This window comes from Lissotriton vulgaris, chromosome 10, assembly GCF_964263255.1.
Source record: "Lissotriton vulgaris chromosome 10, aLisVul1.2, whole genome shotgun sequence".
In the NCBI taxonomy this organism is placed as follows: domain Eukaryota; kingdom Metazoa; phylum Chordata; class Amphibia; order Caudata; family Salamandridae; genus Lissotriton; species Lissotriton vulgaris.
Window position 1 is genome coordinate 22,441,770 of NC_141698.1, and position 27,933 is coordinate 22,469,702.

Here is a 27,933-nt window from a genome sequence, read left to right on the forward strand (position 1 = left end):
TCTAGTAAGTTTTGGTCACAATTTTAATTTAGAGCCAGTGCATGCTTTTGAGTGTACTTATTTCGCTGACAGAAATGACTTTTCTGTTTAGGAAGTGATACTGTCTGGATGCTTTAGCCTGTTATAAAGACATTCACTAATCACTCCCACCTGTTCTTTTGTTTTTACTTTGCTCCTATAACATGTTGAATTTACAGCTTTTTTCAATCGCATAGTAAAGACCTGTGGCGTTTAACCTTTCATAAAGGAGCAGCCATAACTCGTTCTTTTACAAAAGCATATTCTATGCAGAATATCTCTTTTAGGAAACACAGAGATGATGGACGGAGCGCTGAAACTTTTCAAACACTCACCCCCAGTCACAGATCTGGGTTGAATCCATCATCATTCTTTAGCTCACTTCGCCACCTCAGTTCAGACTCAGCCATATGCAAATCAGTCTGACCCTGTGCCTCATGGGAACAGTCCAGACCGAACTGCCAAGCCATGCCTGACCCTGGACCGGAAACAAGCATCCTGGGACCGGTTTCTGGGTAACACCTTTTGTTTTCTAGTGACTTTTCAATATGATGTTCTTTGCAATGAGATACAGTTTAACTCTGTTAATGTAAACGGTTCAGCAAAAGTGCTTCCATTTTGTAGCCCGAGATGCTACTTTAGTATTGTATTTTCTCTCAAGGACCGCTGGGGGCTCCCGAAATAGTGCCCCAACTATTGCAACTCGTAAGCTGTCAAAGGGCTCTTGGCTTTGCCAAAGCTTGTTCCCAGGTTCTGGAAGGGTTTTGCAGGAGGCAGACAGGACAGGGCCTTGAGAGGCGCCTCTGGATGGGGAACCTTGCCTCGGAGAAGCCTCTACCCCGCCCAGCCGGCGGGTGCTGATGAGAGTGGGTGGCCCGGGTCACTTCCCCTCGGCATCCCCCTTAGCTAATGAGGCAGGTCAGGCGGGAGTACTCGAGTGATCGCCCCCCCCCGCCTGCCCTCCTCGAAAGATCAGTGGGCAGTTGTCCTAGCTTAGGGTGACCGGATCTCTAAAGTGATTTAATTTATTATCTGCGTCTTTCAGGCATCATGGGAGGAGGTCTGCTGCCTGCTCTGCTCGCAGCAGAGGAAAGACAGTAGGAAGTGGGGAGGGGCTCAGGGTAGAGGTCCTGCCACGTTTATATAAGTAGCCTTGTAAATGTGTGTGAATATATATATATATATAATATATATATATATATATATTACCTACTGGCGGTCGCCAGTAGGTATATATAGTTAGGATTTTTTCTCTATGGGATTTTTGAAAATTCTATGTCTAATAACTTTGGCGTTTGTGGACGGAATTGGCTGAAATTTTCAGGAAAATGGAACATTTTGTTTCTGAGCAGCCCCTGACAATTTGGGGGGGTTTCATCAAGGGGGGGCTGAGAAAAAAGGGGGGTCCCAAAACGCGTTTTTCCCATGTTAATTTCCATAGGGCGGTTGGCCTCACTTTTAGCTCGAACGGCTGAATGGATTTGCACGAAACTTGGCAAAATTGTAGGGACTGTTAGCCCGATGTGCCTTTGCTAGGTCTCAATATATGTGCTCCAGTGGATTTTGAGTAATTTAGGTTCAAAAAAAGATATATATCTGGGCGGAGCCTAACCACACATCTGATCTGATTGGCTGTCAGCACTTCATCCAAGAAGTGTTGGCAGCCATCTTGGGACCAATATACACGATAGCACCTCATTAAAAAGCATTGAAGTTAATAGAGGGTTTTAGGACTTTAGTTACATTATAAATCATTTGTTGATGGTACCATACTCGTTTTAGGAATTGTGGTGGGTTCTAAGGTGATTTTACCATGTGAAAAAACCTTCTGCTGTGATATCATGAATATTGTTTGAAAGAAAACTAATATCTCATGATTTTCCCACAGTGGTTTGGAAGGGGATCTATAAGCTAAACTGAAAGCATATTTTCTGTAAATTCACATTATCTTTCTCAGTCATGTGAAAATGAAGTCTGACATTCTCAGTAAAACATGTACATCCAACAAGGACAGAGACTGTCAGTTGATTCCTTTGTGTTCTACTGCAGCCTCCTAGAGTGTTCTAAAGAACAACTAGAGCGCTAACAGTCCTACTTATTACAAAGGTATGAAACACCTGAAGCCATCTTGATTGGAATAAAGTGGTAACTCTTAAAACATTTAATTTAAAAAGAAACAACATGAGGGGGTATATTTTGCCATAGAAAGTATGATTAGTGCTGCAGAATGAAAAATTAGGGCACATTTTGAGTGACTTCTCAAATCCTTTTCTATTTCATTAAAACATTCTGACATGCAGTCTCCCAAAATGGCCACCAGAGACAAAAGAGCCCAAATGTAGCCCAAATATCACCCAGATGTAGCCCAAGTATAGCCCAATGACAGAATGTCCCAGAGTGTTCTAAAGAACAACTAGAGCGCTAACAGTCCTACTTATTACAAAGGTATGGCACACCTGAAGCCATCTTGATTGGAATAAAGTGGTAACTCTTAAAACATTTAATTTAAAAAGAAACAACATGAGGGGTATATTTTGCCATAGAAAGTATGTTTAGTGCTGCAGAATGAAAAATTAGGGCACATTTTGAGTGACTTCTCAAATCCTTTTCTATTTCATTAAAACATTCTGACATGCAGTCTCCCAAAATGGCCACCAGAGACAAAAGAGCCCAAATGTAGCCCAAATATCACCCAGATGTAGCCCAAGTATAGCCCAATGACAGAATGTCCCAGAGTGTTCTAAAGAACAACTAGAGCGCTAACAGTCCTACTTATTACAAAGGTATAGCACACCTGGAGCCATTGTGATGGGAATAAAGTAGTAACTCTTAAAACATTTAATTTAAAAAGGAACAAAATGAGGGGGTATATTATGCAATAGAAGGTATTATTAGTGCTGCAGAAAGAAAAATTAGGGCACATTTTGAGTGACTTTTCAAATCCTCTTCTATTTCATTAAAAAATTCTGACATGCAGTCTCCCAAAATGGCCACCAGAGACAAAAGAGCCCAAATGTAGCCCAAATATCACCCAGATGTAGCCCAAGTATAGCCCAATGACAGAATGTCCCAGAGTGTTCTAAAGAACAACTAGAGCGCTAACAGTCCTACTTATTACAAAGGTATGGCACACCTGAAGCCATCTTGACTGGAATAAAGTGGTAAATCTTAAAACATTTAATTTAAAAAGGAACAAAATGAGGGGGTATATTTTGCCATATGAATTATGATTAGTGCTGCAGAAAGAAAAATTAGGGCACATTTTGAGTGACTTCTCAAACCCTCTTCAATTTCATTAAAAAATTCTGACATACAGTCTCCCAAGATGGCCACCAGAGACAAAAGAGCCTAAATGTAGCCCAAATATCACCCAGATGTACCCCAAGTATAGCCCAATGACAGAATGTCCCAGAGTGTTCTAAAGAACAACTAGAGCGCTAACAGTCTTACTTATGACAAAAGTATGGCACACCAGAAGCCATCTTGATTGGAATGAAGTGGTAAGTCTGAAAACACTCAATTTAAAAAGGAACAACATGAGGGGGTTAATTTTGCCATAGAAAGTATGATTAGTGCTTCAGAAAGAAAAATTAGGGATCATTTTGAGAGACTTCTCAAATCCTCTTCTATTTCATTAAAAAAAGTCTGACATGCAGACTGAAACATGCACTTTGAATACCAGCAGCAGACGTCCCTGGTGAGCAGTAGCTTTACTACAGTGATCTAATGTGCAACTAGAGTGCTAACATTCAGAATTTATGGCAAATGTGTGACACATCTGAATGCCTTCTTGATGGAACCAAAGTAAACAAGCATTGAAAATGCAATAGATCTCGCCCTCGTTTAAGTTAAAGCCATTCTGTTTGTAATGAGGTGGCTTTTTAGCTTTGATTTTATTAGTGTTTTTTCAACTTTCATGTAAATAACATGCATCTGTATGCATATAAGTATATGTATGCATGCATTTATGTTTGTATTTATATAGATATACAGATGATATATGTTTATATATGTATGTATATATATATATATTCACTGAAAAAACCATAGGCTATAGACCATATATAGTTAGGAATTAGCATTTACAAAACCTTGAAAATTCACTGAAAAAACCATAGGTTATAGACCATATATAGTTAGGAATTAGCATTTACAAAACCTTGAAAATTCACTGAAAAAACCATAGGTTATAGACCATATATAGTTAGGAATTCGCATTTACAAAACCTTATTTTACTCACACAAAACCATTGAAATTCCATATATAGTTAGTTGCACTAACTATATATCGCGCACCCGCAATCCACTGCTGATGATGTCACATATTACATCATTCATGACATGGTCAGTGACATCACTGATGACATCACCGATGACATCTCAAATGACATCACTGATGACATCACTGATGACAACATCCAGTGACTGTATGTTTCTGTAAAGTTAAAATATGTCTTACATATTGAAGAATGAGTGGATGTATAAGTGTCTGGATGAAGGATTTTGTAGGTGCATGACTGACTGTATGAGTGAGTGATTAAATGTGTGTCACTGAGTGCATGGGTTAGTGACTAAACTGTCTTAATTTGTGCATCATTATGTCTGTTGTTCTGTAAACTGTTGCATGTGTTGCTAAGTAGCTATATGAGTAACTATATGGGTTATTGATTGGTTGCCCAAGTATTTGTATGGGAGACTGAGTGTGTGTGTGGGTGGCTGGGAGGTGTATGACTCTGTGCATAGATGTGTGAGCAGTTGATTCACTAGATGTATGGTTTCAAAAGTGCATGTGGAAACAGCTGTATGGGCGGTTGACTGTGTGCATGAGTGTATTGGTGAGTGAATGGATATCTCAGTGCTACATGTCAAAGTAAGTACATATGTAAAACACAGTACATGTGAGAGTTGACATATATAAATAACTGTGCATAAGAGCCAGTGAATGTGTGAGTGGCTGTATGGATCATTGTGAACTTGTATCAGGGACTGTATAAGAGAGTAAATATGTGTTAGTATATGTTTGAATAAGTAAAGTTTGTATAACTGTATAGTTGAGGAAATGGAGGTGTGATTGATTCTTTGCATGACTGACTAGGTGTGTGAGTAACTCCATGGATGAGTGACAGTCTGTGAGTGTCTGTTTACACTGATTGTATCTAAGGTTATATTAGAGTCTGAAGAGGTTCATCGTATTATCACATGAATGATATCATCAGTGATGTGATCAGTAATGTCAAATGAGATGTCATCAGTGATGTCATTTGAGATGTCATCAGTGATGTCATTTGAGATGTCATCAGTGATGTCATCAGTGATGTCACTGACCATGTCATGAATGATGTAATATGTGACATCATCAGCAGTGGATTGCGGGTGCGCGATATATAGTTAGTGCAACTAACTATAGATGGAATTTCAATGGTTTTGTGTGAGTAAAATAAGGTTTTGTAAATGCGAATTCCTAACTATATATGGTCTATAACCTATGGTTTTTTCAGTGAATATATATATGTGTGTATATGTATGTGTGTATATATATGTGTGTTTATCTGTGTGTGTATCTATATGTGTGTATTTTCTCACACGCATGCATTTACATGGGTATGCAAAAACTGAAACAAGTCAAGCATAAAAGTAACATGAAAGGCATTAGTCCTACTTTTATGTTTAATGTTTCCCTTTTTCGTCTCACTATCTGGTCACCCACCATTTAGGGGTCAGTTGTGACCCCTAGCTTGCCCTTTGTTACCCCTGGCACTGCCTCTGGGACCCCTGTCCTCAGAGGTAGCAAAGTCTGTGTCAAAAAGACTGAGGCAGCGTGTTGTTATGGCCCTTGGCTCTCTAGCCTGGGTTTCTGCACGTTTCATTATACTTATAGCGAACTAGGGTGAGTGTGCTTGTGTGCTTGCTAGCATATGTCTGTGTGTGAGCATGCGTGAGTGGATGAGAACCAGTGAGAGAGAGTTAGTGGCAGATGGTGAGTGAGGATGGTTGAGTCAGTGAGTGAGAGCAAGTGCAAGATACTGAGTAGGAGGGAATGGGTGCGAGTAGGAATGGATGAGGGGGTGTGAGTGCGTGTAAGTGAGCGTGGGTAAGAATGCACTGTCTACCATTGGCCTTGGCTTACTGATGGTAATTCTTGGTGAAACACTGAAACTAGCACGCTGGCGGTAATTATTGGCATAATGGTCACCCTTCAGTAAAATACCGGCAGTGGCACGCCAGAACTACTACTTCAACATTTGTCTGTTGTGTTTAGTAATCTTGCAAAGCAAAACTAAAGGGGATTATGGACGGACTGGTGAACATTGCCAGCACTCACCCGAGACAACTGGGTTTAATCCATCATCGTTCTTTAGCTCACTCTGCCACCCCAGTTCAGACATGGCCGTATGCAAATCAGTCTGACCCTGACTGGAATGGCATGGTGAGCAAAACAAGTAAGCTCAGACGTGAGTCCCGTGCTCTCCATGCCACTGGAATCAAGCTATCCAGGCTGATGAGGGCTGAAAGCCCAAATCCGGTCCCAGGATGCTTGTTTCCGGTCCAGGGAGGACCTGGCTTGGCACTTCGGTGGGACTGTTCCCATGAGGCACAGGGTCAGACTGATTTGCATATGGCTGGGTCAAAACTGGAATGGCATGGGGAGCAAAGAAACGATGGATTTGGGCCCAGATCTCTGTCCAGGGGTGAATGTGTGACCTTGTTCTGCATTCTGTCCATCAATTGTTCTTTTTGCAATAGTAATCTTGCAGGTGTGGGATTTTACTGATGGCAATGTACAGGCCTGAGGGGCTCTGGCAGAGCTCTCGGGGGCTCCCAGTACACTTCAGCTGGTTAGGCTGAGGGGCTTTGGCTGAGCAGCTCCTGCAGTTTGGGCCCCCCGCCCCTCGGCACTCAGGCCCATCCATCACTGCCGTGCTCTGACAGTCACCCCCCCCCCCTCCCCCCCCCCTCCCCCCCCCCGCCTCCCGTACAACAGCTGCATTCAGTGGGCTGCGAACACGGGCTGCTTTTCCCCTGACAAGCACTTTCACCTTTAATTATTTGCTGCCACGCGGGAAGGAGAAAAAAAAACGAAAACATCTTGTCAGGAACCTATTTGCAGCCCCATAAATCGTCCTCTTTTATTGTGGTGACATCATGACGACCTGTAGTGCTCCTGGGAAGGAGCAGGTGCCTTTTATGGCATGCCATCAGCCTCCTGAATTGGCTCCTAGCCCCACCCCAGACACAGCCCTCCTCCCAGAAATACCCCTGACCCCCGTGGCGGCCACTTTTCATCTGTTGTCTTCACGCAGGAAAGCAGCCTTACTTATAATGCCAACAACCACCAGGCATCTTCTGCATGGCTGGCAAGTGGCACATCCTGACGCGCACCGCCAGCCTGTACCGGGTTCTGTGTGTGTTCACGAGCGCCTTATAGCGCCTGTCTGCAGCGCTGTCTGTGGCGCCACTTCAAGGGTCTCTTGGTTACAAGGAAATAGGGCTCTTCCAGGAAGTGACGCTGCACTGTTTACGATGACAGCTGCGTGTGAATCATACAAAGAGTGTACAGCATGGTTTGAAAACGCATTTACCCTGAAGAAGGCCCAGGGTGCAGCTCTGCGCATTGCTCGACTGAAACGTATGTTTGTATTTTGCAGTCTGTACGAGCAGACATCAACACACATGTCGTTGAATACTGCGCGTCCATGCTTGGAGTAACTGTGTGCCTTACAGGATTCAGCCGCATGCATGAAGTCACGCGCCACCAGTTCCTTGTTCTTCATATTTTGAACTTTTCAACTCATTGGTGAACTTGTCATTCTCTCAACTGCATATAAATTGAACTACTCTGTAATTTTTTGGGTGCAATTTATTAACTATTTTAGGAGCACCTCAGAACCCTCGCAACATTATATAATTTCCCCGCTGTGAGGCTGTTATGTTTTTTAAACGGGTTACATCTTGTTTTTTGATTACATATGTAATCGTCAGCAACCAGAGAGGTGGAACCGTGACTCCTGCCTGCATTTTTAACAGGTTTTCCTGTTACTGCTTTCTTGCTTCCACTATTGCTTAGTGAAAAAAAATCACAATATGTATTTCTTAAAACCTTGTATGTTCTTGGTAGTCGTACACCACGTTCTTAAAATGCTCTAAAAATGCTAAAATTTTGCGTACAGCCGCCAGTCTCACATAGGAGGTAAGTGAGACTGGCGTCTGTGAGACTGGCGGTAGCTACAGGAGCTGCCGGACCATCTAGTTATTTCTCTATAGCTCTTGATAAATAAATATTTCATTCATTCAAAGCTTTATTTCGATAAACACGTGATATCATAAAAGCACATACACAAGATAAAAAAAAATAAAAAAGGACCACAATTCATAGGTCATTACAATTTGCAGAATTAGTTACAATAAAAACATCCATACTACAATAAATAGATTAAGAGGCATATAAATATTTCAGTATTTCCGATGGTTCTCAGTCCCCATAGAACTTCTGGGAAGACTCCGGATTTCGAAATCTACCTTTTTAGGTTTCCCCTATATACAGCTTTAGCTATGTGTTGTTGAAGCCCTATTTATTACTTGTATAACATTTAGATGTAGACATCTAATTGGATTGGGCCAGGCCCTTGCTCCTGACGGGATGACTTGTTTATCTCCATCATGTGCTTACTTCTTATTCAACGGCTTTCCGCCCTATTCTTACCCGTCCTGCCTCTGCACCATCTCTTTTCTAATATCTTCTGATTGGATGACTTGTGCCCTTCCACTACTTGCATTTGGGAAATTACTTTCGCATAGTGGATAGTATTCACCCCCTTCCCATGTTCCTCTACCCCCTTCTGTAATATGTTTATTGTATTTTTTAATTTTTTTATTTATAAAGTTTTATATAGCGCGAACTTGATCCTGAAGGATATCAGAGCGCTTCACAATTAGAGGCAAAGGTAACAAATCTGAAAATGAGTTGAACATATTCCTATAACTATTTCTTCCCATTGTTCCTGTTTGAGAAACGAGTGCCAAATATCTGACCACACCATTTATCCTGCAGTCTAATCCCACGTGTGACTGATAAGTTGAAGCGAAGTGAACATTTACGTTTTTCTCTAGAATTTTGGAGCAGATGCGAAGCTATAGAAAAACACAGTAAATAAATAAATGTGTTCTTGCTCTCTCCCTCCTTTGCTGCTTCTTTTCCTCAGTCTCCCACTTTTTATGTTATTACCTACCCAGCTATTCCATTGTTTTCTTGGCCCTTACCATTCTTTTTTTTCTGGCGCCTCGTTGCTTTTCCACCAGCCTGTTGCATTGTTTTTTTTTTTTTTTTTTTTTTTAAATATATTTTAAATTTTTTTTGGGACATCCCATTGACTGCTTCTTTCTTAGGACAGTCATTTTGTGAACATTTCATTTGTTTTATTTACCTATTCCAGAGAACCACCCGCCCGCCATCTTGTAACAATAAATGTAATCATTAAAAAAAGTAGGTTGCGTCATGTGTGCACATGCTTGGCGATGAAAGCACGCTATATGTCATGACGCACACCACCATAGTATCATGATGAATGTATTAGTACATTGTATTATTATTTTTGCAGATGTTTTATATTGGCAAAAAAGCCTTTTAAATAAGTGGGTCTGCATTGCTTTAAACGTTGATGCTTCCTGGTTTTGCCAAGGCTCGTTTTGTTAGCTATCAAAAGTTGTCTAGTTTCCTTTCATCCGTTGAAATATTCTGGTTTCCCTTTAAATGTCAACAACTTCTGATTTCACATCTATCAAACATTTCTAGAAGTTGATGCTGTTTTCCCATAACTCTTGAAATATCTCTCTTTTGCTACGTCACCTGGGAAATTCCATCATAATTAGATCTGAAATAAGCCAAAACCTTTTGTTTAAAAAAAAAAAAGTTCTATACATATAGTGGATTTTGGGTCAGCCTCTGTCTGTGGTTCTACGGCTCTGAGCACTTCAGCCATTGAGGAGTATTTTCGTCTCACTGCCTCGCTCGCTCTTGAGTATTTGTGTTTATCCTTCCAGCTCCTTTGGGATACAAGAGTTACTATTTTACATCTGAAATAATTTACGGCCAGTCGTTAGTAAAACTGTGGCTATTTTGTTGTGTTTTACGCCGTCACTCATTGTTGAGATGCTTTTGTGAAGGTTTCAGACTAAGACTGAGTCTGAACATGGTGGCCATCTTAAAACTGTTATAAAAAGTGTATTGTTTTACCATTTCAAGATGGCAGCCACTTATAGAAACAATGTTGCATCCATCTTGAAATGGAAAAACAATGATTCACTGTGTGCAATACCATTCCTAGATTGGCTCCATGTTTAGAGTCCATGTGGCAAACACCTTGGAATGGTATTGTCTGACTATCCTTTTTTTACCATTCCAGGATGGCCAACATGTTTAGATTTAATAACATGGTGGCCAACTTTTTATCTTTACTATGTATAACAAGCACTGGCAAACTCAAAAGGTCTGGCTTTCACGTGCTAATACATGGAAACCCAGAAATGCACTAATGCACATTTGTGCGTGCATGTGCTTGCTTGTTAAAACATGCAAGCCAGACCTATTGGCTTTGCCCGTGCTCATTTCTTGTAGCGGTCTATCTTTCTTTTTCCTTTTAGGTCTTGACCTTCTGATTTCTGTCTTACTATTGAAGTAGACCGATTCTCCATAGATTTTAAAACATTCTGACTACTTTATGGTCGTGAAATCATCCGATTTCAATAGAGCCCTTAAAATCTTCGAATTTGTCCATAGTTCGTTACATTTTCTGAATTAGAGTTTCGGTACGAGGACTTTTGGAGCTCTAGCCAAAGTTGTAATGTGCCACTTAAAGGTTCTCTTCCACCTTGCAAAAATACAATTTCTTCCAATCTGGCATCCTCTTGTAGATATTCAATTGAGGCCATTTTCTCCTCCCTCGAGCACCCTTAATATTGTTCTAGCCCTAGTGTTCCGTAACTTGTGAAATCTGATTCGTCAATCTCCTTGGAAAGCTCCAGATTTCCATTTGGTTCTTGAAATCTATTTGTGTATAGCTCTTGAAATCATGTTTTTCTTATGGTCTTAATCTGTCAATTTCTGTAGAAACTTTTAAATCTCCTTATCTCGCCATCTTGAAATGTATTAATTTCTCTATGGCTCTTGGAATCTGTCCATTTGTTTTATGGCTCTTGACATACCTCCATTTCTCTATAGTTTTTGATAACGCGGCAGGCTTCTCTATCACTCTTAAAATTTGCTGATTTCTCTGTGGCATTGAATTAGTTTGACTTTATTTTCTTATTCAGATTTTTTTTCTGTGGCTTTTGAAATCTGTCAGTTTCTCTTTAGGTCTTGAAATCTTCTGATGTATCTATGCCTCATAAAATCTGTTGATGTTTCTATGGCTCTTGAAGCCTATACATTTCATTTTGTTGTACTTTTTATCTCTCTAAAGTTATCAAAATATTCGGGAATTCCTTTGTGTCTAACTGCCGATATTTTCAGATGTTTCTATTGCTGTCAATATTCAGACTTCCCTGGAGCAATCAAGGTTACAGTTTTGCTGCAGCTTTTCAAGTTTCATCCTTTTAAAGTGAGCTATTATCTGATTTCTATTTACTTCTGAAACATCTTCAAATCTTTGTTGCTCTCAGTACATCTCAAAATACAAGACAAAGATGACCGGTCAACTGTGTATATTTCCTTACTAGTAACTAAGAACCAACAGGATTCATGCAAAGAAAAAATGAGTTACATCTGGCTGAGAAATTCCCATCAGCCCACCCTTCTGGCGGAATCTCTTCATGTGGGATTTGTTAATCAATTCAAACACTGCCCAAACCATCAATTGACGGTGCGGATATGGATATTGGAAAGAAACTCTGTCCAGAATGTTGCTCAGAAGGTGATGTTAAAGGCGTGCAGTGCAGTGTTCTAGTGAAGTGATAATTAAAATTAACTACTTGGACAAAAAATGTGTTTAATGAGGATTGTCCAAGTGTCAAAGTTAAAACCACGCCTGGTAGTCTAAATCTATAGCTACACTGTGGCGCTGTGCAGAATGGTCAACATGTTTCAGCCAAATGGAAACTCTATCCGGCTTTCTTCAGGACCTTAGTGATGGTAAGCTACTGCAGCATATGAAAAATCTAATGTGATAATAATGTGCAAATAAAGATTAAATAATATACTTTACAATACTTATGTCTACCAGGAACTTGGAGCCCCAATGTACACTGGAAGAAGTAAATTGTCTTTCTCCTGTTGGAAAAACATACAAAAACAAGAACATATTTACATGTATATCCACATAGTTACAAAGAAACTGTACAGACAACACAGCTGCATAAGTAATGTATACTCCGCTTTATCATGAGCATAGTAGCTCTATCACAGAAAGGAATTGCCTCTCCGTAATACTCACCCAGCTTTTTGTGGGAGACGACCTCACCTCACCCGGCAACCGCTCGGGAATATGAGGCCCCGCTCTAGTGTGTAAGAGAAACCATAGGGCATAATTAACAAGCACTGTCTTATATGCCCCAGCAAATCGCTTTACATCTAAACCCTAACAATCTGTTGTGGACGCTATCCCATCATCCCATGGTCTCAGCTCCCCAGGAGTCAGCAAAAGGGAAAAGGCTCATGCTCCTAGTGAATACCAAAAAGGTTTTGGCATTATCGTAAAAATAAACACAAGAGCTAGATGCTGTTTACTAGCCTCCCAAACCCATGATTGACTAAGTAGTTGGGATAAGACAATATCAATAAGTATCTTAGCTCTCAGTACATCTCCTGATTTCGCTTCGGTAGTGCATTCAGCCTCTGCCTCCGTTTCTAGCATATTTCAGGGTTTTTGGATGCCCCCAGCTTTTCTGAGCACTAGAAGTTATTTCTTGTTTTATTTGTCATCAATTACTACAGATGGAGACTCTTGAACTGCAGGGATCAGTGGGTGTTGCCTGCCTCTCCCTTGCCTCCATTGTCCCAGGCTGCCCCTCGGTGTTTCTTCTTCACTGATGGGCTTTGAAATGGCCAAGCGGGTGGGGGGGGGGGGGTACAAAGGGAGCAGATTTCAAAACAGGATACTTTAATTAGATATGTTTCTGTAAAGCGCTCTTGATATCTGCAAGGATCTTGTTCGCGTTATATAAAACCGTAAAAATAAATAAATAAATAAATAAATATGGGGGATGGGTGAAAGTCAGGGTGAGCTATCAAGGGGGGCAGAAGGGAATTTATTTCTCACAGGATGATTTCAGCTCTCGAGAAACTTTTAAGTTCTGGCTTCTGAAGAGGGGATTAATTTGGTCTCGCCTGCCAGGTAGCAGTGCTGTCTGTCTGTGAAATCATATTGTGAGATAACCAAGAACATACAGGGGCTTGGAATCCACTGCGTACCTTTGTTTGGCTTTTCTGTGACTCTTTTTCCTTCTTCTTATGTGTGTCCCGGCTTGTCAGATTCCTATTTATCCCTCCCATGGAGCGTTGCCTCGTTACCATCTCTTGTGATTGGCTGCCTTCTGTGCCTCTCTGCTTGGTTTTCAACTTTTTCCTTTGGGTGAAGCACTCCATCAGAGTGCATGTGTTTTCCAGCTATCACCCTCTTGTACTTCTCTCCCCCTGCACTCCATGTTTCTTGAGTGCTTCCCTCTCCCTTCTCCGTGATGGGCCCTGTTGCTTTCTCACTCGTGTGCTTCTCCTCCGTGGGGCTCCCACTTGCTACTGAAGCCCAACGAGAGGGCCTTCCTGCAGCTCACACCTGGGCAGTGAGGGGGAGCCCCAGCCGGGCAGTGAGCTGGGCCCCAGCAGGGCAGTGAGGGGGAGCCCGAGCCGGGCAGTGAGGGGGAGCCCCAGCCGGGCAGTGAGGGGGAGCCCCAGCCGGGCAGTGAGGGGGAGCCCCAGCCGGGCAGTGAGGGGGGGCCCCAGCCGGGCAGTGAGGGGGAGCCCCAGCCGGGCAGTGAGCTGGGCCCCAGCAGGGCAGTGAGGGGGAGCCCGAGCCGGGCAGTGAGGGGGAGCCCCAGCCGGGCAGTGAGGGGGAGCCCCAGCCGGGCAGTGAGCTGGGCCACAGCCGGGCAGTGAGCTGGAGCCCCAGCAGGACAGTGAGGGGGAGCCCCAGCCGGGCAGTGAGCTGGAGCCCCAGCAGGACAGTGAGGGGGAGCCCCAGCCGGGCAGTGAGGGGGAGCCCCAGCCGGGCAGTGAGCTGGAGCCCCAGCCGGGCAGTGAGGGGGAGCCCCAGCCGGGCAGTGAGGGGGAGCCCGAGCCGGGCAGTGAGGGGGAGCCCCAGCGGGGCAGTGAGGGGGAGCCCGAGCCGGGCAGTGAGAGGGAGCCCCAGCAGGGCAGTGAGCGTGGCAGTGCTGCACTTCCCTCCAGCTCGCTCCCTTCAGTTCCAGCCTCGGCTGCTGCAGAAATCCATACCTGTCACCCTGAAAGCCCAGGTTTGTTGGATTGCTGTAGAACTTATGAATGGGGGGGTGGGGGGGGGGGAGGCTGCAAATGTGGAATGGGCTCCGCTTTCCCTTGTTCATTAAGGAGACGCGGGTCAGGAGAGTGGGACGGCGGTGAAATATAGCTCCAAAGAGGAAGCCGGTGAGGCCATAATGTGGCAACGAGATGAAAGGCTCCGTGGGCAGATCTGTCAAACCTCAGACCCTTTCTGTACGTCATTAATCACCGCGGGGGGGTGAGCCCCACCCTGCAGTGCAAGGCCGGGCTCCTGTGTGCGGGGCGAGCATCTGATCGGTTGTGGAGGGCCGGTGAGGGACACTGACCTGTGCCAAATAGACCCTTAGCCCCTGTCCGCAACCCCCTGCAGTCTGCGTGTACCCCCTGCAGTCTGCGTGTACCCCCTGCAGTCTGCGTGTACCCCCTGCAGTCTGCGTGTACACCCTGCAGTCTGCGTGTACCCCCTGCAGTCTGCGTGTACCCCCTGCAGTCTGCGTGTACACCCTGCAGTCTGCGTGTACCCCCTGCAGTCTGCGTGTACCCCCTGCAGTCTGCGTGTACCCCCTGCAGTCTGTGTATACCCCCTGCCTTCCCATAAGTACTTCTCCAAGTAGCCTCAGTCCTGGCCTCTACCATCTCTGTAACCCCCTTCTGCCTCCCCTAAAGTACCCCGTCCCACGCTTCTGAGAGTGGCCTCAGGCCTGGCCTGCTCCATCTGTGTCCTCTGCCTTCCCTAAAGTACCCCTTCCCATGCTTCTGCCCGGCCTGCCCTATCTATATCAGTGCCTTCCCTCAAGCACCCCTACCCATGCTTCTGTCCGGCCTGCCCTATCTATATCTGTGCCTTCCCTCAAGCACCCCTTCTCACGCTTCTGCCCGGCCTGCCCTATCTATATCAGTGCCTTCCCTCAAGCACCCCTACCCATGCTTCTGTCCGGCCTGCCCTATCTATATCTGTGCCTTCCCTCAAGCACCCCTTCTCACGCTTCTGCCCGGCCTGCCCTATCTATATCAGTGCCTTCCCTCAAGCACCCCTACCCATGCTTCTGTCCGGCCTGCCCTATCTATATCTGTGCCTTCCCTCAAGCACCCCTTCCCACGCTTCTGTCCGGCCTGCCCTATCTATATCTGTGCCTTCCCTCAAGCACCCCTACCCCTGCTTCTGCCCGGCCTGCCCTATCTATATCTGTGCCTTCCCTCAAGCACCCCTACCCCTGCTTCTGTCCGGCCTGCCCTATCTATATCTGTGCCTTCCCTCAAGCACCCCTTCCCACGCTTCTGCCCGGCCTGCCCTATCTATATCTGTGCCTTCCCTCAAGCACCCCTACCCCTGCTTCTGCCCGGCCTGCCCTATCTATATCTGTGCCTTCCCTCAAGCACCCCTACCCCTGCTTCTGTCCGGCCTGCCCTATCTATATCTGTGCCTTCCCTCAAGCACCCCTACCCCTGCTTCTGTCCGGCCTGCCCTATCTATATCTGTGCCTTCCCTCAAGCACCCCTACCCCTGCTTCTGTCCGGCCTGCCCTATCTATATCTGTGCCTTCCCTCAAGCACCCCTACCCATGCTTCTGCCCGGCCTGCCCTATCTATATCAGTGCCTTCCCTCAAGCACCCCTACCCATGCTTCTGCCCGGCCTGCCCTATCTATATCTGTGCCTTCCCTCAAGCACCCCTACCCCTGCTTCTGTCCGGCCTGCCCTATCTATATCTGTGCCTTCCCTCAAGCACCCCTACCCATGCTTCTGCCCGGCCTGCCCTATCTATATCTGTGCCTTCCCTCAAGCACCCCTACCCATGCTTCTGCCCGGCCTGCCCTATCTATATCAATGCCTTCCCTAAAGTACCCCTTCCCATGCTTCTGCCAATGGCCTCAGGCCTGGCCTGCACCGTCTCTGTGCCCGGCCCGGACATTTTGTGCGCCCTGGTATTTCAGTCCTCAGACGCAGCTCGACTCAGTCCATGCGGAGACCCGTACGTTATTCCCTCTTTTATCCCTCCTTTATCCCTCCTTTCCTCTTCTATCCTTCCACTATTCATTTTCTATCCCAAAAAAACTGAATACCGTGTCCACCACTCAAATTAATTTCATATTTCCCTATACTCCTGCCCTTTACTCATCCCATACGTCCATAAACTCCCCCCAAAAAATAAGACATCTAGACCTTTCCCTCTAAATCCAAATAACTAACATAATATCCACCACTCAAATTAGTTTGCATATTTCACTACACTGATTCACCATTAATCCTTTGTGGGTTCCGGAGTAGCGTGCTACTCGCTGAAAAAGCGCTTTGATGCCTCGCCAGGGGTAATAAGTGGCTATATAAATGCAATTACAATCCAATCCTAGCAGTGTTCCCCCAACCTGTACTCACATCCAGGTCTTCTATTGCACCACGGCCTGGCCCGCACCACCCTGCTTTGTGCGCACTGCAACTCACGCACAGGCCTGATAATTCCACCATTACTAGTCCAAGCCCCTCCGGCTGCTCTCAGAATGAGGCCCAGCTAGAGTGGCCAGTCCGTCCATCCATCAGAGCCGTGACTTGCCCGAGGACAGCGGCCAGACCGGAGCCCACTGCGGCCAGACCGGAGCCCACTGCGGCCAGACCGGAGCCCACTGCGGCCAGACCGGAGCCCACTGCGGCCAGCGTTTTATGCTGCTCTCACCCTTGCCTAGGTCAGTTCTGCTCCCACATGGTTTCTGAACTGGTGCACAGCTGTGAAGAGAAGGGAGCAGGCCTTGGGGTGGGGATTTAAACTTTTATCATACGTGCATCAGTTCCCCAGACTGTGAAGGAGCCCACAGACCCGCGGGCTCCCTGGATGAAACCGTGCACCACTCGTGAAACGGTCAAAAATCTCTGCGAGCACGCAAAAATTCTGAAGCGGAATTGCTTGTTCCCCCTGTTCGTGATGCTTTTTTCCTGTTCGCTAAAGTGGTTTGCGTGCTCGGGGGCAATTATTTTGCGAACATGCATTTTGAAAGCGCAAACAAGCAAAAAATTCCGTGACGAAGCGTATCGTGAAATTTTTGGCAATCCCACGTTCTCCACGGAACACGTAATTAACCAAGTTCCGCGAGCAGAATGGAATTTGCCGCCCAGGCATAGAGTACATGTACCGATTTTCATGCAGTATCCAGGTTCTTTGCACTTGACACAAGCACTTTACTCAAAAGCTAAGGGCCCGTTCTGTTTCACCCTTGAGCGACAGCGGCTAGAAGCCTGAGGAGGAGGCGCCCTTTGGACTGGCACTCTTACCATGTGATCATAACATAACCGGAGTATTCCTAAAGCGCAGGATCACCCAGAAGGGGCTCTTAGTGCTGAATAATGGGTGAGTATTGTTATTCAGCTCAATGGTACTCATTTTATCGACCTCAGAAAGATGAAAGGCTGAGTGAACCCGCTGGGATTTGAACCTGTGTCTATGAGGTCAAACCTAGTCCACTAAACCACCAGACCCCAATATGTAATAACAGGCAGGGGGGGGGTACCTCCAAATTCCCGTGCCTCAAGGCGAGGAGCGTCCATCCTTCTGTCTGTCAGCAGTCTGTCTAGCTCCTAAACTTTTAAGCCGATCTAGAACGAGTGAGCGAGACCTCATTTTTCGCACGTTTTACTGCGGGTGACGTCATGTGGTGTTCATCTTTTAGCCATTTATTGTTAGTTATGCTGTATGTTTTAAGCTCGTGCCCGGAAAGCTTTCACGTTGTTGGGCGGTTTTGGAAGCGCCTCTAGAAAAGAATAAGCGCGCGCAGGCGCTCGTTATGTGTAAGCAGGTTCATATTTTTTCTTCTTCACAATCTTCTCCGAGCAAATCCTTCCAAAGCAAGAAGGTCCTCTCCGAGAGACGACTTTGAAGGGCTCCGATGCCCAGTGCTTTCAATGAAAAAATAGAAGTGCAGGCACTCTGTACCAGAGTAGCTGCTAGTTTCTGAGTAGCGCCGGTACTCTCCAGTTAAACTATTGCATTTCTCTTGAGAAGTGCCGGCACTCCCCATCTCAAAATATAGAAGTGCTGGTACTCGGCACCGGACAGTACCGGCTCATTTAAAGCACTGCCGATGCCCAACGTTTGTTCTTGATCACTTCTCCCTGGCTGCTTCTAGTCTGCACCCCTACACCCCCCTCCACACCCCCAACATCAGGGACTGCCCCGAAGTGCCAGTTCGAGGCTTCCAGCCCTAACACTTCTTACCCCGCACTTCACGGTACAGAAGCTGCTCTCCTCCCCTCCCCTTGCCCCCTCGGAGCGCCGCTTCTCTTGGGGGTTAAAAGTTGAACCGATTTAGCCGAATCAACGCTGCCCCGGGCTGCGGGTGAATTTTCGCCTGTATTTTCTGGCTGACTTCAGCTGGGTGCGTGAACTTTGCAGTGACACGCTCTGTCTCCTCCCAGAGTAATTGGAAACAGAAGGTCGGGTTGGTTCTGCTACTGACTTTTTTTTCTTTTTTTTTTTTCTTTTCCTTCTGTTTTGTTCCTCCGTCTTGCCGTCGAGCCCGTGAGCAGGTTGTCAGTACAGCTGCATCAGACGGGGAGAGGGGGAATAACGGCCAGAGCTGCTGACTTTGGAGCTGGGAACCAGGTTCGAGTCTCGCTGTCGGCTCAACATCCTGTGATTCTCGCCACATTGATTAATCGCCCCCTGCCTACCAAATGAGTGTCCTTGTGTAACATAACTGGTGCTCATGTAAAGCGCTCTGATACCTTCGGGTCGAGTTCGCGCTCGCTATAGAAAACCGGGAGCTGGTAGGGGCCAGAGATGGCCGATTCATGGGCAAAGTCCACAGCGTAGACGGAGGTATGTGGGGGTATTGTATTGTAATTGTATTGTAATTGCAATTGTATAGTGCTTACTACCCCTGACGAGGCGTCAAAGCGCTTTTTAGGCGAGTAGCACGCAACTCCAGGACCCATAGAGGATTAGTGTTGAATTAGTATAGTGAAACATGCAATGCAAGTACATTTTAAGTGGTGGATAGGTCAGTCAGCTACTTGGATTTGGAAGGATAGCAGAAGGATAGAGGAGGACAAAGGTTTGTATTTATATAGCGCTTGTTACCCCTGTTGGAGTGTTGAAGCACGCTACTCCGGAAGCCCATAAAGGATTAGTGGTGAATGAGTTTGGTGAAATATGAAAGTAATCTCAGTGGTGAATATTAGTCAGTTATTTGGTACCTTTATCTCCCTCCTCACCCGTGGCCGTCTCAGCCGCCACCGCACCGCAAGGGCAGCTGAGAATGAACAGCCAAGGCCACCTTCTTCAGATGAGACTATCAACCTCTCCTGGTGCCAGGCCCAGGGCTTTAAGTGGGATGAAAAAATTAGGGGGGGGGGGGTCTCTCAAAGGGGCGTGGCTGATGTTATTAAGGGCGTGGCTTAAAACCAGTAAGCTAAACATCTGTGCTTAGCATCGTGTGTCACCCGACTTGTATTTTATTTACTGTTTGTCATTGCATCCAGCTAAACGATACGACAAGTAATATCATACGTACAAGAAGTCAGGACTATTGACTTTGTCAGTGGTTGTTAGTTGCATAAGATAAATAAGCAGCAACTATGGCTTGTATATAATATTGGAAAAGCTTCCACTTAAAGCCCTGGTGACACCAGGACAGTGTTGCTGCTCCTGAGTTTCAAAAAGAGCAGGGAAATCCAGAGAAAATATGACTCTTTAACCCCTTCGAGGCTATTGACGAGCTGGGCTCGTCATCGCGCTTACCTGTCCTGCGCGGATGACAAGGCCAGCTCGTCACGTAACGCGGTAATTTCGAATCTGCCGCGCACAGCGGGAAAAGCCGCCGCAGCGATGCGGTTCAGAGATTTCCCTTCCCCTCCCAGGCTCACCTGGCTGACGTCATGCCATAACTTCTCCACTAGTGAGAAGGGAGTAGTGTGCGCACGCGCACATCATGTGCCTGCTGTCACTGCAGTCCACCTGTACCAGGGCACGAAACAGAGCCCGATGGAGACCCGTCTGGAGCCCCCTTTAAAAAACTGTCGGTGCTCAGCGCCGGTGAGACCCGGCCCACTTAAAGCCCTGCCCAGCCCCAAGCTAATTACAACCGGATAGTGCTATATGAGGAGTAATCTACATATTGCCTACTGTACCCCTCAAACTGGGTAAACGCACCGCTGAACACCAGGGTTCGTCCCCTGAAACGGCGCTGGATGTTTTGGGTTCATGCAGATGTTAAGGATGTTGATGGGCGCACCTCCTGCTGCCTCATTCACTTCGCGGGGACTTCCCTTTAGGCGTGAGGCTTCGCGGGGACACGCCTCTAGGCGTGAGGCTGCATGGGCCTGGCTGCTGGGTGTGTTCGTCCACACATTAGTGACTGGAAAGCTCTTGCGCCTTCAGCAGACCTCTACAGCCTGTAATACTTACAAGATTTAGCCTGAGGTTCTCTGGTCTTCAGAACACCCTCTGCTGGTCAGATTCCCCACTGATGCATCCCTGGAGGGTTTCAAGGCGCTAGAGCTGCTAGCTGCTTCGAGGTGCTCCATCATTAGAACAGCCAGGTCTGGAGCCCTGTCCTGGATTCCCGGTCAATGAGGCGATCCTGAGGTGCAGGGGAAGGTCCTTCCAAGCTTTGTCACCAAGATGGCAGCCATCAGCCAACACTGTCCTTTGAGAGTGCCTAATGAAATGGCATCTTCTGTGTTGTGAACATTTGTATACAATTCACACCTGAACACGCAGTGTTCTTAAGGGCCAGCCATGCACAGACCAGTGTATGCGAGTGTCTGAATCCAGCATGTTTTCAATTAATGCTCTTTCGGCGTCATAGGCCACCATGAGTCTGATGTACACACCATGTCCTTGTTTGGGACTAAACGTGCTTATGAATCACACACAGTGAGTAAGAGTAAGGACCAAGCAATCTTGTTACCCAGATGTGTTCTCTAATTGTTTGATCTGTGATACGAGGCGCAGTACGCTTTGTCTGGAGCGGCCCAGTTGCAAGTGGAGTGTCGTACAGAATGTGTGCAAGAACTGCTCCCAATGTGCAAATGCCTACTCAATAGAATTTGTAAATTGCATTCATATATTTATTTATTTTTAAAGTTTTATATAGCGCAAACATGACCACCGAGGGTATCAGAGCGCTTTACAGATTATGCATCACTAGGTAATAAGCACACAAAACAGAATAACCAAAACGACAAATTCAAAGTCAAAATTGTCCAGCATTCTCGTGAAGGCACCGCAAAACACATCATGAACAGAGGGAGAATACAAGACCACAGTCTAGAATTGTCCGACAGACTCATGACAAGGTGGCTGGGCAAGAGTCAACGGGTATGGACCCAGAATCAGAGGAAGGTGCCAGGCGAAGGCAGAAACTTCTTCATCAGGAGCCCTTACTCACTTAACTTACTACCCCTGGTGAGGTGTTGGATCGCATTGTGGCGAGTAACGCAGCACTCTAGAACCAAAGGTTAGATGCAAGCAAGAAGTAGATTAGTAACATATGCTTCAGTTTGTCTTTTAGGATTTGTTATAGTAAGTTTGTTGGGTTTGTGCTCTTGCGATCCCATGTGCTTTCTAGTATTTTGAAAAGTGCTTGATTAACTGAGGTGGATTAGTAAAGGGAAGATGTGAATAGTTATTGGGAGTGGTGGACATGTGCGCCTGTTAACTGGATGAATTGGATAGGAGGAGGAAAGAGTTTAGAAGGATGGTTGGGAGTCCATGGTAGTGGGAAAGGTTCAGAATACGTCATTGTAGGCAGAGGCGGAAGGTGTTTTTTCCCCTTTATTTTAATAACTGAGAAATATATATATATATATATATATATATACATACATACATGTATACAGGCATACTCGCACATCTAAGTAGATTTATATGTAGATATACTGTCATGTGTTTCCCGTATGGCCCGTTGTGATTTTCCCTATGTTAGCCTAAGTGTGCACATTTTGGCCGCATTTTCTTATGCACGCGTTTTTATGTACTCATTTGCTTTGTGCCACATTGTACTTTCACACGGAACCTGCATATGTTTTCTGAACACGCTAGACAAGGTCATACAGCAATGGCCCTTGTTGTTCTCTCTGGTCAGACTCTAGCATCTAGACATAACACGAGAACGCAGCTCGCGGTTTCTGAGAACACACTTTTTGTCATAACTGAGCGGAAGAGTTTAAGAAAAAACGCACAGAGTGAGGGTGCTGAGACGAGATTGCTATGTCAGCCGAGATGTAGAATGTCATCTGTGCACGCTAAGGTACGAGGTCCGCCACGAATCCCAGGGATATTTGAGATATTATCCTTTAGCTTCAGTAAAAGGGAGCGGGGTTAGGATATTCTATCTTATAATATGGCAGGGCTTTTTATGATGTATGGTTTATTGACCGTGCTAACAGCGTTTATAGTAAGCATTTGTTTTCCAATTGTGGCAAGAATACTGCATTTAAGGACACGATCATTTGAATAAATATTCTAAACTTCCTTCGTGTCTCTAGCTATATATTATTGTGGACGAGTACGAGTGAGCGAGCGAAAGGGTGTGTTCTGTTACTGCGATCCCCGAGAGGGCAGAGAGTGTTGTGTTCTGGGGTGCCAATTCACTTGTTTCTCTGGTAAGGTTAGAAGGGCAAGTGAGGTACTATAGGTAGTCAAACTCCGGCTCATGGATACTGAGGTGGAATGGCGACTGAGTCCCTACATGCACAGCGAGGGCGCGATTTATACTTACCAAAACGTTTTTGGCCCTAAGCGGGTTGCCTCTGAGACCCCACCACCAGGCTTAGGAGGGTCAGGGTGTTCCTAACCTGTCCACTTGTCTTTTTTTTAGGACTCTGGACCAAGTCCGGTTTCCCAAAATGGCTGCCACCACTTCCTGTTTGAGGAGGTAGATGCCAATCCAAACTAGGTTTGAGATCTGTCAGCATCCGCGGTGCACCGCATCCCTAGACATACAACATTTTTGAGAATTAATTGCTCAAAAACCACTGAACGGATTTACATCAAATCACGAAAAGCACTCTTTCTTGATCTAGATCCAGCTTTCTGCTAAATTTGGTGTAAATCTGTTCAGCGGTTTAGGTTGCATCTGTGTCTAAAGTTCCTATGAGAAAATGAAGGGGGGAAACGTGTTTTGGGTCCTCCCCTCTTTTTTTGACCCTTGCTTGATGGATCACCCTCAAATTTTCAATTAGCAAACTAGGCAAAAAAGACCACTTTTTGTAAATTTTAGTACAGATTCGTCAAACGGCGCCAAAGTTATTAGCAACACAAAAATGCTTTTCCTGTGGAAACACGATCATAACCAGAATTACCCAGTTGCAAACGCCACTGGGTAACATATATTATATGATCAGTGATGCAGGTAGCAGACTGATAAAAGGTGGTACACACAGACACACCCTCATCATAGGAGGTGTGCGAAGCAACCGTGTTTACTGGATGGTTCATGCTTAGTTTTTGGAGGTGTCAGTGAGTCGATGAGGGATTGCAGAGTCCAGCGTTCACAGTGTAGACTTGTCTTTACTGATAAAGAGATGGTTTTTCTCTGTGCTGGGGCTGTCATAGTTTGTTTCATTCCCTAGAGGCTAAAGTGAAGAATGATCTTTCGTCCATGTGATCTTTCTTGGTTCATGGACCGGGCGCCGGGAATCAAGTAGTAGAATATCAACTTCTTCACATGCAATGAAGTGCATCCGTGTGAAATGTAACTGAAGTTGAAATGTTCAATGATACGGAAGTACTAGGCAATACTGTAGCTTGAGTATGAGGCCTCACTGCTCTATCAAGCTATGTGTGAGGATTTAGTTTTTGGTTAAAGAGTTTTTTTAGAGATTTCTGCACAGAGAACCTTGCAGTAAAAATGAGGGAATGCCTTGGATGTGGATTAACCCCTTTGTTGGCCGACGTGAGCACTACCTCTAGTGCAGCGCAGGTCCGTTGGCCTACGCGGCCCCGCCCAATCTTTCAAACCGCCGCACCGCAGGCGGAATTCGCGCTGCGGTTAAGGACGCTCTGGTTGACCATGCAATGCGAGGGTGGCAAGCCCACATGTTGTTTCTGATATTGTTGTGTCTAATGAGTGTTTGTCCATATATGCATGTTGCTCTATGCGCCTTCAATTTGCTGTACCTTTTGAATCCATCATGCATCACCTTTCCCCTTAACTCCACTGTCTATTCGCTGTTTGTTTGCACCATTGAGAACCAAAGGCTAATGTTTATCTTCTTTCTTCCTTGTAGGTGCTAACAATCTGAATGTGGAGGGCACTGGAACTGGACCTGCCTGTTCCCTGCGGACTCCAAGTGCTGTCGTTGGCAGCTGAGTACCGGAGTAGGCGCTTGCTTGCTAAAACATGGAGACCAAATTTCAAGTTGGGATCCTCATGACTGCCGCGCTCCTTCTCTTGAATGATGTCACAGCCAATGGCAACCCTGGCTTCCGGACATTTGTCGTGGCAGAGACCACACTCACCCACTTGGCAGTGCACAGGGAAACAGGCGAAGTGTACGTGGGAGCGGTGAACTGGATTTACCAGCTGTCCTCCAACCTGACGGAGATGAGGGCTCACGTGACGGGTCCCATCGAGGACAATGCTGGCTGCTACCCACCCCCCAGCGTGCGCGTTTGTGCCCACAAACTCTCACCAGCTGATAATGTGAACAAGCTGCTTCTGATCGACTACACCGGGAAGCGACTTGTGGCCTGCGGCAGCATCTGGCAAGGGATCTGCCAGTTTCTCCAGCTGGATAACCTCTTCAAGCTAGGGGAGCCCCACCATCGAAAGGAGCATTACCTGTCCGGTGTCAAGGAGCCCGACACCATGGCCGGGGTCATAGTGGAGCAAGGGGAAGATCTCAGCAAGCTCTTCATCGGCACTTCCACCGACGGCAAGTCGGAGTACTTCCCCACCCTGTCCAGCCGCAAGCTGATCAAGGACGAGGAGAGCGTGGAGATGTTCAGCCTGGTGTACCAGGATGAGTTTGTCTCCTCCCAGATCAGGATCCCCTCCGATACACTTTCCCTCTACCCAGCCTTCGACATCTACTATGTGTACGGTTTCGTCAGTAGGCAGTTTGTCTATTTCCTCACCTTGCAACTGGATACGCAACAGACGCTGCTGGACTCCACCGGCGAGAAGTTCTTCACTTCCAAGATTGTGCGCATGTGCTCGGGAGACAAGGAGTTCTATTCGTATGTGGAGTTCCCCATTGGCTGCACGAAGGATGGTGTGGAGTATCGGCTCATTCAGAGCGCCTACCTCAGCAAGCCCGGGAAGCACCTCGCAGAGTCGCTCGGCATCTCCGAGGACGAGGATGTGCTCTTCACCATTTTCTCTCAGGGTCAAAAGAACCGCTCCAACCCACCCCGCGAGTCAGTGCTCTGCCTTTTCACACTCAGTGAGATCAACACCCGGATCAGGGAGCGGATCCAGACCTGCTACCGCGGAGAGGGCCAGCTTTCCCTCCCCTGGCTGCTCAACAAGGAGATGTCCTGCATCACCACGGTGAGATCATGGTCCATTCCATCTTTCAGAATATCACTGGCTTCAAATACATGTGTTTTTCTGTTGGAGACTCTCAACATTTTGTAACTATTTTTTTTCAGAATGCATGCTAAGCTGTGAATCTGTGGGGAAATGTAATCCTGCAAACTCTCAAATGAGCACTCATGATTGTATTGTATTGGAATTGCACATAGAGCTTACTACCCCTGATGAGGCGTTGAAGCGCCTTTTCGTTGAGTAGCAAGTTTTAGGGCTGCATCAGCGGTAGAACCTTGGATGTACAGTTGTTATCACTGTTGACACCTGCAGTGTTGTCTGTTCAAAGATGTTGAACTTATCAAATTTACCTAATTTGATCCAATACTATAGGCCTCCTTTTACTTTACCAGCCGTGCCCTGCTCCTTTTATTGCTTTTTTGGTATTGTCGATCATGCACTGCACGCCTGCTTGTTTGTGAAAGACCCATTGTTAGATTCCAGTTGTTTTCACAGCAGTGCCCATCACACACTGTTGGTTGGCTTCGCTGGGATACTATCTTCTGCTTGCATCTTATTGGATGGCTTGCATTATTCTTCTTGTGGTTGTCCCTTCCCTGGAGCATCACCTCTTACTTGTGTCCTTCCACTACTCACTTTTGGGAAAATACTTTAATTTTTTTGTTTTTTTAAAAGTATGCCATGAGAGTTCACACATTTTCGAGCAGACTCCCTTGTTTGCTTCTCTCCCCCATTCCCGCTGCTCTTTATCGCCTGTGTCCTTCTCTTCCTCTGTCGCTCTCCTCTGCGTTCTTTTCTTCCCCCACTCGCCCTTCATGTTGCTCTTTCGCCAGTGTCCGGTGCTTCTCCCTCGCCCTCTGTATTGCTTCTGCTTCTCTGCTGCCCATATTGCCTCCACCACCAACGCCCTCGGTGTTGCTACCCCCAACCGCTTTGAAAAACATACACTTTTTGAGTACAATAAAAAAAAAGTTCTAATCCTACTCTGATCGTGAATAAAGACAGAGGCGCCTGTGTCATTTTGTAGGCGCATGCCTACAAAATACGGATGCTGCAGCCATAACATCATAGTGCCCCCTTAGCCATGCTCGACCGCACTGGAGGTGCCGTACAGCATCGCTAAAAACAACTGGCAAAAGTAATCGGCCCAAAAAGCGCGGTCTTTTGTCGTGGCCACTGCCTTTTCTCAAATATTCTGTCCTCTTTCAGCTGTGCTGTGGTGGTGTAAAGTAGTTGTCCTAATACTAGTTTTAAGCTAGATAAAGGAGATGAACTAAAGAGAGGAAAAGTGTTTTTAGTTGAGTGTTGAAGTTGTGTATTGTGCAAAGATCTCAGTGATCCAGAGATGGAAGTAAGTTACAGGAACACACAGGGGGGGTGGGGTGGAAGACCGGTTAGGAGTGGGCGGCCATGCTCCAACAACGTATGAAATGTACTTCTTGCTGTTGTCTCACCCGAGTGATGTTAGCTACCACTGCACGGGACAGTGTAATGGTACAAACCCTGGAGGGGACTTTGTTGAACTTTGGATATACAGGCAGATTCATGAAGGTAAAATCGGCTCGCAAAGGGCCAGATTCTGCGAATCTGGCCCTTTGCGAGCGCTTTTATTGCATTTGGGATTCATCATCCCAAATGCAATATTCGCAAAATCTGAAATCGCTAAATTGTGAAGAATTGCATTTAAGGAATCACTATTTGAGATTCCTTAAATGCAATTCATGGACCATTTTAGAATTGCGAATTCGTAATCTGGGGCCGCTATTTACCGCAAAGTCTGACTTCGTGGTAAATAGCGAAAACTTAGAAAAATGCACTTTATTGCATTTTTCTAAGTTGGATGTTACACACACACATGTTCTTTGGACATGTGTGTGCGCAACACCAGTGTACATTACCATTTCAGGGGTGCTACAGGGTGTCCTTTGGACACCCTGGCACGCTTGAAATCGCTTCCTTATTTGCGATTCGCTAATTGCTAATCGCA

General features: G+C 45.9%; 1 protein-coding gene across 1 annotated transcript in view; it reads left to right on the top strand.

The window, feature by feature from the left end:
- PLXNA3 (plexin A3) overlaps positions 1-27,933 on the top strand; it is a 522,917-nt gene that overhangs the window by 40,755 nt on the left and 454,229 nt on the right. Inside the window, exon 2 of the mRNA XM_086940293.1 lies at positions 24,685-25,949. Coding sequence (XP_086796419.1) covers positions 24,798-25,949 — 1,152 coding nt within the window. The 5' untranslated portion in view covers positions 24,685-24,797. The remainder of the gene's footprint in view (positions 1-24,684; positions 25,950-27,933) is intronic.